The 12,582-nt window shown below is 37.5% G+C and overlaps 1 protein-coding gene across 5 annotated transcripts in view; it reads left to right on the plus strand.

Annotated features, from left to right (window-relative positions):
- LOC122563239 (synaptotagmin-B) overlaps positions 1–12,582 on the plus strand; it is a 644,946-nt gene that overhangs the window by 491,737 nt on the left and 140,627 nt on the right. For all 5 annotated transcript variants that reach the window (XM_043716847.2, XM_043716850.2, XM_087973631.1 and 2 more), the window contains 2 exons: positions 10,039–10,224; positions 11,334–11,509. In XM_043716847.2, coding sequence (XP_043572782.1) covers positions 10,039–10,224; positions 11,334–11,509 — 362 coding nt within the window. The remainder of the gene's footprint in view (positions 1–10,038; positions 10,225–11,333; positions 11,510–12,582) is intronic.

Consider the following 12,582-nt stretch of genomic DNA (forward strand, 5'->3'; position numbering starts at 1 on the left):
GTAACGCAATTAAGCCATGCAAGTGATCAATTGGGGATCACTTTCTGCCTCTGGGAATATCCTTTGTGTTAGCTGGGCCTAATGAAATGAGCAGGCTCAGGGAGGGCGATGTGACATTTATTTTGAACACTCCATGTCCCACAGAGGCATCTGCCCATCAACAGCAATTTGCCTGTGTGCCTCCCTGTAACAATGTACCACCTGTAACTAATGACTCCACCCTTGCCAGCCATCTCACTGACCAAACCAAAGTGAGGTCACTTTCTGCTTTTGACTGCAATACAGTGACTTCTGCCAGCTGTACAAACCCAGCCCAATAGCTACATTCCATGCATCTCATTGGCTTGGAAACACATTAGGACATCCTGAGGTTCCAATAGATAGTATATAACTGCACATTTTTCTTTCATATTAGAATAATTGATACTGTTGAGTAGGAATTTACTTACTGAAAACAATAGGAATTGTTTAGATTGTATAATATGACCTGATGTTTCATTGTTGATCTTCCTGAAATGAAGAAAACTTCATATAATTTTCATGCACTATACCTTTTTTTCTGATCCAACTATATGTATCTGTGCCATACTGAATTCTCATATTTAAAAAAAAAGTAAAATTTTGTAGAAAAGTTGAAAGTCAAGATGCAGCTGCTGGCAGAAAAGAGAACTGATTGAATTAAATGCCTTTTAATGAGGTTGGGATTAATTAGTTTAGGATCATTGAACAACAATGTCCAGTCTGCAATATTGTTCTTGTGCCTAAGATTATTAAATATCCATCTTCTATCTAATAAAGCTTACAGCAATTAAAAATGAACATTTTTTGCCATCGCTAGGGTACAATAGCTACTCAGTCAGAACTCTCTTTAATTTATCTATATGGGATAATTTGTTTAATTTATTGTTTTGATTTGTCAGCACTATAAACTTCCAAAATAATAGCAACCACTGTTCAAACTCCTTCTCAAGATTACTTCCATAAATTTTCCATGTTCAAATTTCATAGTATACCACAGAGTTATAATCTGCAGTATGAGAGTAAAGCTAATAAACTCCTATTCTTTCGATCCTGTAATTGAGACCCAGCTTGAAACTAAAGCTACAAAATTGCAACGCATCATATCACCAAAGACAACAGAAGCCTGGAGAGGTGAAAATGCCAGCTATTCTACTGCCACGGCCCACATGGACGCCGATGTGGTATCGTGGGCATCCCATGTGTGTATCAGAGGATAATAAGACTATAAAACCATAGGAAATAGGAATGATAGTAAGCCATTTAGACTCTCCAAATGGATCATGGCAGATCTGACAGTCCTTAGATCCACCTTCCTTTGTTTTCGCTGCAACCAATAATGCTTGATCAGTCAGGGAATCAAGCTATCTCAGCCTTAACTAGACACAGGGACACTGCCCCCGAAGCTCTCCATAGCAAGGAGTTCCAAAAAACTCAAACTCCGAAAGAAGAAATTCCTCCTCATCTCAGTCTTTATTTAGTGCCGTTTTATCCTGAATCTATATGGTCTGATTCTAGACCCTCACATGTACTCAAGTACAGGGGTACATGAAAGCAGTGAAAAGTGTACAAATCACCAGTTGCAATACCATCTGAGGTACAAAGGTGCCTAGATACAAAGTCTTAGGTATAAATTAGATAAATAAAAAATGAAGTTAAAAGTTCAGCATGACAGTCTGTCTAAAGTAGAGAAAGGGAGAAAAAGATAAAAGCAGACAGGATCCACACTGGGCTTCAACTCAGGCCCATTCTGGGCTTCACTGCACTTGGCTTCCCCTCATGGCCGGGAGTCTTTTGCTTCACCACTCACATTTAGCATACAACCACTGGCCAGCCTCCTTGCTCCATGCCCATTACAATGTCAGCTTGGAGCCTCTTGATCATCCTCCATGCCCTGGACTACATTCACCCAATCGCAATCAAAGCCGGGCATTGATGAACACTTCCCAAAGGTCACAAAGGAGAGGTGTCTCACTCCGAAGTACTGGAAAATAACATCTTGCTTGCTGCATGTTTTTATTATGCAATTGGAGATCTGAAGGCATGTTGATCTTGCTCTAGCAGTACCTAGGAGCACCTGGCATCCCTCCCTTTGACTCTTTGTTCCACTAATAATGTTACTATTCCCTTTGACTAATACTTTTCACTGGATGTTGTGTTGTAAAATACACCTCCCTTTTAGGTGATCAGACAAGATGCAACTGATTCAAACTGTATCTGAGTTCGTGCTGAGCAAGCAGCCAGCCAGTCAGTCAATAAAGCATGTTGAGCTGTGTGACAAAATCATTAAAATCATTAAAATGTTCAGGCAGTGCGAAGTTTGTTCCCTGTATCACCTCCACCAACCCTTGGATTATCAAGGATTACAATCTCTCCATCCACGAAAGGACCTATTTGAATTTTCAGTCCATTATTCCTTTTCTTTTTGTTCTCAATATTGTTGCAAACTGAAATATTTTGCTTAGATTCTTCATAAGCAATCGTATTACACTTAGTGTCTCTGTGTAAAATTATCAGCAGTGAATGGCTTCATTGTATGTTCACTCAACTGCACCTCAGAATAGTATGGCAAGCACTTGTCACTCTGCCATTCACCAAATTAATGATTACTCATTTCAGTCGTGTTGATGTAGATAGGACCAATCCTAGGTCCAGTGTTGACCATCAGGAAGATGGAGTGAAACAAAGGGAGGCTCAGGTTTTGTGCATCACCGAGTCTAAGGTTCAGAATGAGGTTCTTATTCCTTCTTTTCTACTGGTTTTCTCCCTTTCCTATAGTTTATATAGTTTATATGGATTATAGTTTCATTTTGGCTGCATGTACCTCATCTGAGAATCATGTTTCACTTATGTGCCAAGTGCATGCATTTCCAGACAATAGCATTTAACACAGACACACTGTTTTCACTCTTCTTTTATTTCTATTATGTTCCAGGAGATCTTCAATGGATAGCAAACTGGAACATGAACTCTAACTGACCTTTCCCCTGTTCTTGACCAGAAATGCTGAGGCCAATCATTACACTGATTGCAACAGGTTACTTCAGTCAGATCAGAGAACAAATCTGGCATTTTCCTGATTCATTTCACCCACACAGTAGATTTACTTATTAATTTCTGTTCACAGGAGTGGTAAACCTCTTCAGTTACTACAATATTCAGAATCCTCTTGTGAAATTATATTAATTCCCACAGTGAGCTGTGAGTGAATCTCATAATTCTGTGTTTGACAATGTGGAGACTTCATCATGCAATTTTTGATTCAGTTTCAGTTTCATTATGGATTATAGTCTTTTCATTGTCAGTTTTATTTTCGGTAAAATCCTTCATTGTGAATCCCCACAAAATAAGAAGTTACAAGTAAAACATTACAAACCAACAGATATATAAAATGGAGATACATACTGTGAAAGAAAACAGTTAATAGAACATAGAACATAGAACATAGAACATAGAAGAATACAGCGCAGTACAGGCCCTTGGGCCCTCGATGTTGCGCCGATCCAAGCCCACCTAAACTACACTAACCCACTATCCTCCATATACCTATCCAATGCCCTCTTAAATGCCCATAAAGAGGGAGAGTCCACCACTGTTACTGGCAGGGCATTCCATGAACTAACGACTCGCTGAGTGAAGAACCTACCCCTAACATCTGTCCTATATCTACCCCCCCTTAATTTAAAGCTATGCCCCCTTGTAATACCCGACTCAATACGCGGGAAAAGGTTCATACTGTCGACCCTATCTAACCCCCTAATCATCTTGTACACCTCAATCAAGTCACCCCTAAACCTTCTTTTCTCTAGTGAAAACAGCCCCAAGTGCCTCAGTCTTTCCTCATACGATTTTCCTTCCATACCAGGCAACATCCTGGTAAACCTCCTCTGCACCCGTTCCAGTGCCTCCACATCCTTCCTATAGTATGGCGACCAAAACTGCACACAATATTCCAGATGCGGCCGTACCAGAGTCTTATACAACTGCATCATGACCTCAGGACTCCGGAACTCAATTCCTCTACCAATAAAAGCCAGTACGCCATATGCCTTCCTCACCGCACTATTTACCTGGGTGGCAACTTTCAGAGATCTGTGTACATGGACACCAAGATCCCTCTGCTCATCCACACTACCAAGTATCCGACCATTAGCCCAGTACCCCATCTTTTTGTTATTCTTCCCAAAGTGAATCACCTCGCACTTAGCTACATTGAATTCCATCTGCCACCTTTCTGCCCAGCTCTGCAGCTTCTCTATATCCTGCTGTAACCTGCCACATGCTTCCTCACTGTCAACAACTCCTCCGACTTTCGTATCATCCGCAAACTTGCTCACCCAACCTTCTAACCCCTCTTCCAGGTCATTTATAAAAATGACAAACAGCAATGGTCCCAAAACAGATCCTTGCGGAACACCGCTAGTGACGGCACTCCATGAAGAAACTTTGCCATCAACTACTACCCTCTGTCTTCTTCCATCCAGCCAATTCCTAATCCAAACCTCCAACTCACCCTCAATGCCATATCTCCGTATTTTCTGCAGTAGCCTACCATGGGGAACCTTATCAAACGCCTTACTAAAATCACTTAGGAAATCTTTGAATACTTCAAAATAGATAAATATAAATCCATACTGTACTCTGTTATTCCACTCTCTATTTGAATCTACATTTTCTAGATATATATATATATATATATATATATCAATCACTATCTCTAGTTGTTAAGCCAATAAAAAGGAGAAACATTTCTTTCAGCAAAGCCAGACATTCTGTAGATATAGTTATATATTTCAAATGCTGACTTTGGAGCTTTCATTCATTTTATGTTAGTCAAGCACATTTACGTTTCTGAAGTCTCAGTGAGTGACTATGGTAATCAATTTGTTGCAAGTCAATTCATTAGGAAAAATAACCTACTTCTTCAGCGGACAATCAAAATACTGCAAATGTTGGCAATCTGAAGTAAAAACAAAATGATAGAAATAGTCAAGTTTGACAGCATCTGTGAAGAAAGGAAAATGCAATTAATATTCCTGGCCGACAAATCACTGTCCTCACAGTATAGATGTGGAAAGAATGTTCCATTTCAGGGGGAGTCTAGAGCTAGGGGCCACTGTTTTAAAAATAAGAGGTCGTCCAAGAGAGAGAAGATGCATTTTTTTTCTCTCAGAGGGTCATGAATCCTGTGAAATATTCCTTTCAAAGGCAACAGAAGTACAGTCCTTGAATATTTATAGGCCAGGAATAATTGTTGAAAACAGAGGTTGAAAAGTTATTGGAGATAGATAGGAATGTAGACTAATCAGCCCAACTCTGAACTTACAGAATGGCAGAGGAGCCTCAAGGCATCAAATAGCCTTCCTTTGTTGCTAATTCACATGTTTACATGTATCAGCTGTGAACTAATTGGATAACTGGATAGAATCCAGGATGAGTAGCTTGCTTCTGTTCTTCGATGAATCCCAGGCCTTGGTGACTGTTCAATCACTCCAGATTCCATTAGTGAGCTATTGTTGAACTGATGCAGCACATGTTGATGATGCTCCAACAATGCTGTTACGTATTAAGCACCAGTTATTTAACACCTTGATTGTGAAGGATTGGTAATATACATCCAAATACTAGGATGATCCCCTTTAACAGACCAATGGAGAAATTATACCTCCATTACCAGTAGGATCTCTACAAAATTGAGTTCATATAATTGTTTAGATATACTTAAAGCTATATTTTTAAGACAGTTAAACTAAGTGGTTGAATATCTTAAGAAATATAAGTAGGAATATTCCACTTGACCACTAAAGCCCACTCCTCCTGTCAATATAACCATCAATATGGTCTGATCTCATCTTATCTCCATTTTCTTGCCTGTCTCGAATAACCCTTGACTTCTTTCTAGATCAAAAGCCTGTCTAACTCCACCTTGAATGTTTTCAATGAACCAGCTGTTAGCTGAGAGAGAGAATGCAAAATACTATGAGAGAAGAAATTCCTCTTCATCTGTCATTTAAGTGGAGGACCTTTTATTTTGGAAATATTTCCCTAGATTCTGGAATGCTTTTAACCCTTGGAGTTAGAAACAGTTCCATCAGGTACCCAATGATCAATGCCATCCAACTGTCCCATGGAAATCACTTACTTGGCTGTAAAATGCTTAGGGATACCCTGAGGATGTGATGAGCACTGTAGAGTTACAAGGGTTCTAGCTTTCAGGAGACTGTTTTACACGGTGACAACTCTCAGTTAAAACAGGACAATCAAGGTTCCAGACAGAATGGAACGAATTGTCTGAAACCAGTAGCTAGAATAAAAATGTTCTGTATGTGGAAAGCTGACACATTGTTTTGAGAGATTTTACTATTGCATGAGGCCTTCAATGAAAGTAATGTGACAGACATCTTTAACTATTAATAATAGAATATCTGAAAAAAAGTATGCAAAACTTTAGGGGTTACTCATTTTGTCCAGTAATACGTGGGTTTGTCGAATACGGTGGATATATTCTTGATCATTTCATCACACAACCCCCAACACCTAACCAAAACCAATGCCCAACTCTAATAATTTACTAATCGATAAACAAAAGTGTTTAAAGCAGTTTTTAATGGCCTTCTGATTCTGCACTAGGTGTGCTCAGAGTAGTTAACTAGGAGATTAAACAGTAATTCCTGGTGACTCCAGGGACTGTTTGGTATCCCTAACTATTGGTACAAATGGCAGCTTCCACATTTCTGTTTGAATATAAATTTCATAATCTAGGACCAAATATTGATGCTGTCTTAGAATGGTATTGCTATTTAAGTAAACTATTTTCAGTCATAAGAATTCTCCACAACTTTCTGGCCAACAAAAACAACTACCTGTACCACATCAGCCAAACCTGAACCTCCAATTAAAATAAATCTGTGAGTTAGTTGCCAATTTTGAGGACTTAAAAGTTGCCATTGCCGCCTGTGACTGGCTGAGACCTCTGGAGCATAACATGCTCTTCTTTTCACAAATATAGTAAATTTGATTCAATTTAACTTTATAAGTCCTCATTATAAGTCCTCATTATATATTCTGTTTACAATGTATGAAAAGAATATTTTTCCACCTCATGCAGAAGGTTTCTTTTAAAAGCTGAATCTTGGTAATGGGCATCTCCAGCAAGGTTAGCATTTATTGCCCATTCTGAATTGTCCTTGAGAAGGTAATAGTCTTATTGTTGAATTGATGCAGCACACGTTAATGATGCTTAAACAATGCTGTGACATACTGAGTACCAAATATTTAACACCTTGATTGTGAAGGATTAGTAATATACATCCAAATACTGGGATGATCCCCCTAACTGTCCAATAAAGAAATTATAACTCAGTTACCAGTAGAATCCCTATAAAACTGTAGTTCATATAATCATCTCGACATACTTAAAGCCAGATCTTAAAAAAGACAGTAAGACTACCTGCACTAAAGAGATGCCAAAATGCTTTCTCAGTGTTTGGCACGATGAAGGTACAATCAGAAACTGCACGATGTAATTAAGCTAGTACCTGGTTTTGCTAATAATACTATCATACCTGTTTTTAAAAAATCCTGAAACAACATATGAGGAAGATGGAATGATATTTTATCTGAAATTAATTCAATATTTTAAAAAGCCAGTGATTTGCAGTATGTCATAATTTACTATTGTGAGATATATTCTTCTGTAAATCATAAACAGGAATAGGCTGTGTTCATTTTGTTCTTAAATGACAAATAAAACAATGGGTGAGACGTTAAGCAATATTAAAACAAATTCTCCTCAGAAATATAATCTCATTTTCAATGTATTTGTCAGTCAAAAGTTATTGAAGAATAAATAAACGGCATTAAATCTCAACACTTTTATGATCAGGGTTGTTACAGAAATGCTTGAGTACCAATTTCATTGAATTTTGTTTCACATCATTGTCCATCCATGAATTAGATGGAATAAATGCAATAAAGTAATTTGATTTCAATGTTATGAAATCTGTTGAGAGTAAACAATGAAATACTTAGATGCTGGGAGATGATAGTTAACAGGTCCTGATACCTTTTGCTTTCTTTTGGCCATTGCTATAACTATATTCATGATTTTTTTTACATTCTATCATTATTGCAGATTATTATTAGAACTTTTTTTTGAAAAGTGTTTCATTTATTAGGAGATTGCACCAGTTAATGATGATTGACAATAAACCACCAGCCTTTGTTTTAAATTTGATGCTGAAATAGATATTCAAATGGGATAATTGGTACCCTGAATAGATTATTTCTTATTACATATTACACAAGCTCATGTGCAGACTTAAATCCATCATGTTTGGTCATTAAAAAATACCCAATTACCTCAGATTTTCCAAAGGTAAATGATCACAAAAGTTGGAGCAACATGCACAATGCAATAGTAACACAAGTGGTGTTTGCCACTAAAAGAACGCTACTGTCAAATGAAAAAGACATTCTGTCCATCAAATGGATGAATAATGTGGTTCACATGTTGCAGTGCTAGTGTGATGTCATTTTTGTAGGTCATACATCCCAAAGATTGCCAGATTGTATCAAACAGCAATTCCCTCCCATTGTTTGCAACAAGCAAGGTTCTGACTATACCCAACTAGCACGTGCTTACTAAACTGTTAAGAGTGTCTAACAATTAAATGTGATTTTGCAATTGGACATTTACTGATAATTCTGATTGTGCAAAGAATTATGCTGACAACCAATCTATGACTGCCAGTTGGGTTCAGTGTTGTGCACCTGCGTGTGCTGTATACGTATATATAAAAAGATAGGGTCCTGATCTTTGCATACAGAAAGGACATATACACACCACACCTGTTCCACCTTCACAAAATACGTCACATCTCTTCATTAGTTCATTTCTCAGAGAATTGTCTCAACAAATCAATGTCAACCTGCCTGGTTAAAAATGAAACAAAGCCTGGCAGTTAACTCTCTATCATCACTAACTGGTGTATTTCATGGCAATGTCAAGCAATCAGCACTCATAAGGTATAAATGTTGGTCTTTCACCTTAAATTGGTGTTTTTGTGATTGGTCTGTTGAGTGTAAGGTGAAAAACATTGAAAAAAATGTGTATTTTTTCAACAATACTCAGGTTCCAAACAGTCAAAATACTATATTTTCATTGAATGGATCGTTAAACATATCATCAGGAAGATATCCTTCCTAACACTATAACTGATGCTAGTTTTTCAAACACCTTGGACTTTGATCACCATAGCTATCGCCTGTGGCCTGGAAATTTTGAGGAATTTTTAACTCGAAGTCAATTTTTAAGTTTTCCAAGTTATCTACAGTTGTGAGCTCAAGGCATGGTGATTGTTAACATTCTAACTCTCCAAATTTGATTCAATAGGTAAACTAGATATCCATACGTTCATTCTGCTTTGGAGCTATTTGTATCTCCACTAAAGTACAAGATAGTTCAAGAAGCAGAATAAATAAGAAAAGTGAAAGTTGTGCGGTCACCCTTCCTGTTGGAAGAAGATGAAAAGAGATCAACTGGGAGAGGAAGGAAGGAAGGACAGATGAAGAAATTATTATAGAAAATATTGCATATTGGCAGGGCTCAATTTAATAATTTATAACTAACATTTAAGAACGTGAGGAACCTTGTTTCGGTTTATTATCTTAATTTGAAAACAATATTTGCTTTCAGACTTACAGTTGAAATCGCATTAGTAATGACAGATGCATTTGCTTCATGGTGTGCAGAACAACATTAGCAGCTTTCCACTGTATACAACTTCTCTGCTTCATTGATCAATATGACTTCATTCCAGTAGAATACTCAATTGCCACTTTGAGTCAGCATTAATTTTTCTTTTTGTTTTGAATAATAAATGAGTCTAACAAAGTGTCAATGCATCATTCACAAAGAGTAATAAAGAAGTCAGAAAGAATTTATTAGTTATAACAACTCGTGACTGAATTGTATATTTTCGTGAATACTGAAAAAAAATGTTCTTTTTCTCCCACCAGCTCTTTTCAAGATGAAGCCTCAGGCAACCAATCCACAGGCTGTGGTGGCACCTATTGCCGCAACTACCATGATGCCAACTGACACTGGAGATAACTCAACAGAGGCTGGAGGCCTTGGAGAAGGAAAAAATGATGTCTTTGAGAAGCTGAAAGAGAAATTTATGAATGAACTGCAGAAAATTCCATGTGAGTATGTTCTCTGTCAAATTATGAGATGGTGTTTTTTTTGTCACACAGATCCTGTTTTTACTTGAATCCATTTGCTCTTAGTTTTATTTCAAGCTCCTCCTGGTTAAAAGCCTGCATTTGGTCAAATACTTAGCCACATCCACTGACACTTCAAAAGCTTTCCAGAATAAAGGTAATTTGAAGAAGAGGAGGAGGGGAAAGAGAGGGCCAGTGATGTATTTTAGCAAAAAAGAAGAAAATTCATATGGAAAATTAGATTTTGGTTTGTTAAAAGTATTATGACAATAATATTAAGTCCCTAAATCAGTGTTAGAATGTAGAAAGGCCATGTGTTTTAGTAGATTTCATTGGCTTCTTAAAGTTAATAGTATTCCATTTAGATTTGAATAATCATTCAGGCCCCATCCTCACAGATGAGTGCTGAGGGATCCAGTACAATATGTGTATATTCCTTTCACACCAGATATATGATCTTATTGCCATCCAACATGCATACAGTATTCCATAGGCATCAGTGAAGTGCCAATTTCCAGGAGCTTCTCAAAATTGTTTGATGCCTTGCAGCAAAGAACAGGACACGCAGCAGTCAAACTGATGCTTTCAAAGGGACCACTAAAGGCTGCTTTCAGGAGGGACAGTATTTACTAATCTGATGCAAAGGCAGTTAGAGCAGGAATTGTCCCTGAACTATGCCATCAAAACTTGGGCAACAACCAAACACCCAGTCTCGCTCTCTTTCCACATTTTTGACTCATTCCGCTCTTGCTCCTCCCCGACACAGCCAGCTCTCAGTTACGCTAGTGGCATTGTTAATGTCAGCCAATGGCCATCTTCTGCATGACAAGTATGCCTGGTCTCTGTAGCATCACTCCTTGATGTTGTGAGGAGGTCAGTTTTAAGAAGTCTTCAAGCTTTTAGCTTTTGGCATGTAATTGGGCTAAATATTGAGTGTAGACCACTTGGTCCGCTGGAAGTGTTTAACCACAGTGAGCATTATGGCCTAGTTCACCAATTAAAGATGTTTCCCTTAACTATACCACCAGAAAGCTATACATTCTAACATATAATTGATGCCAGATTACTAATTTTTCAAATCCATTTGCCAGTGCCTCCTTGGGCTTTGATCGCCATAGCTATTGTCAGTGGCCTGCTTCTTCTCACCTGTTGCCTCTGTATCTGCAAGAAATGCTGCTGTAAAAAGAAGAAAAACAAGAAGGAAAAGGGCAAGGGGAAAAAGAATGACATCAATATGAAAGATGTGAAAAACTCTGGCGGAAATCAGGTAATGCAGTGAAGAGAAAGTGTAAGTGCATGTTTAATTGAATCTAAGTTCAACAAACTATGGTGTGTGCAAATTAAAATCATTCTGTAGCAATTGCATGTTACAACTAATTTAGGTGCAGAAATATTATTTGTCGTAACTATTTTATATTTCCTCTCTAAGATCACCATTGTTCAGTCAGTAAATTCCTGTTTGATTCCATGCCTGTAATGGCTAATTCTGACAATTCCTAATTTAGTCCATGATTGATGGAGTTGAACACTTGCAACTTTAAATGATGAAACTGTGCAGCATAAAAGGCAGCTTTGACATCTGATTGGTTCTCATTTTCAACTGTTCAGAGCAGCACAGAATCAGTCCTAATGAAGCTGAGCTGCAATAGTGGATTTTAAACACATTAGAAAAACAAAAAGGATAAATGAATTCTAAATTTCCAAAATCGACTACTGTTAAACCTTAAAGCTCTAGAAGAAAACTTTAGAAGGAATGCTTTGATTATGAGCAATCTCTGAGGAGTCAGATTATTATGTGTTTCTTCTAAATTCGTATTATATCAAATTGGTTTGTAACATCCATGCTGCCTTGTGTTTCAAGGGGAAAATCTATTACCTTGATCTTCATCTGTTGAAGTAGGACATTGATTTCATGTCTTATGGGAATTGTCAAAATGGATTGCAGGAACAATAGAAAAATCCAAATAGCCATGCCAAATGAATGTGTTGCAAAACCTACGCAATTATTCATGGATATGATTCGCAAACACTTTGGCCCCATCTGTTCTTTGATTGATAAAGATTGCTTTGTTTCAATGAAATTTGTAATATGATTTTCACAAAGAACATATGGCTGTAACTTGTATAATTTTGCTTTCTTTTAAGTATTTAATTACTTCAAGAAAACACCACAGTGATAGGTCCAAACCATGAAATATATTGTTTTATGATAACATTATCAGCATGTGTACATACAGAGAAACAACTAAAGAGTTGTGGTATATCTGTCCCTTGAGCCCATCACTTGTAAGTTCTTTGAAGGTGGTACACACAGCTGTTTTTAAGCTGTTAATTCCCTTA

Source organism: Chiloscyllium plagiosum, unplaced genomic scaffold (assembly GCF_037043375.1).
Source record: "Chiloscyllium plagiosum isolate Xiang-an unplaced genomic scaffold, Cpla_swu_hap1 HiC_scaffold_26, whole genome shotgun sequence".
Taxonomy (NCBI): Eukaryota; Metazoa; Chordata; class Chondrichthyes; order Orectolobiformes; family Hemiscylliidae; genus Chiloscyllium; species Chiloscyllium plagiosum.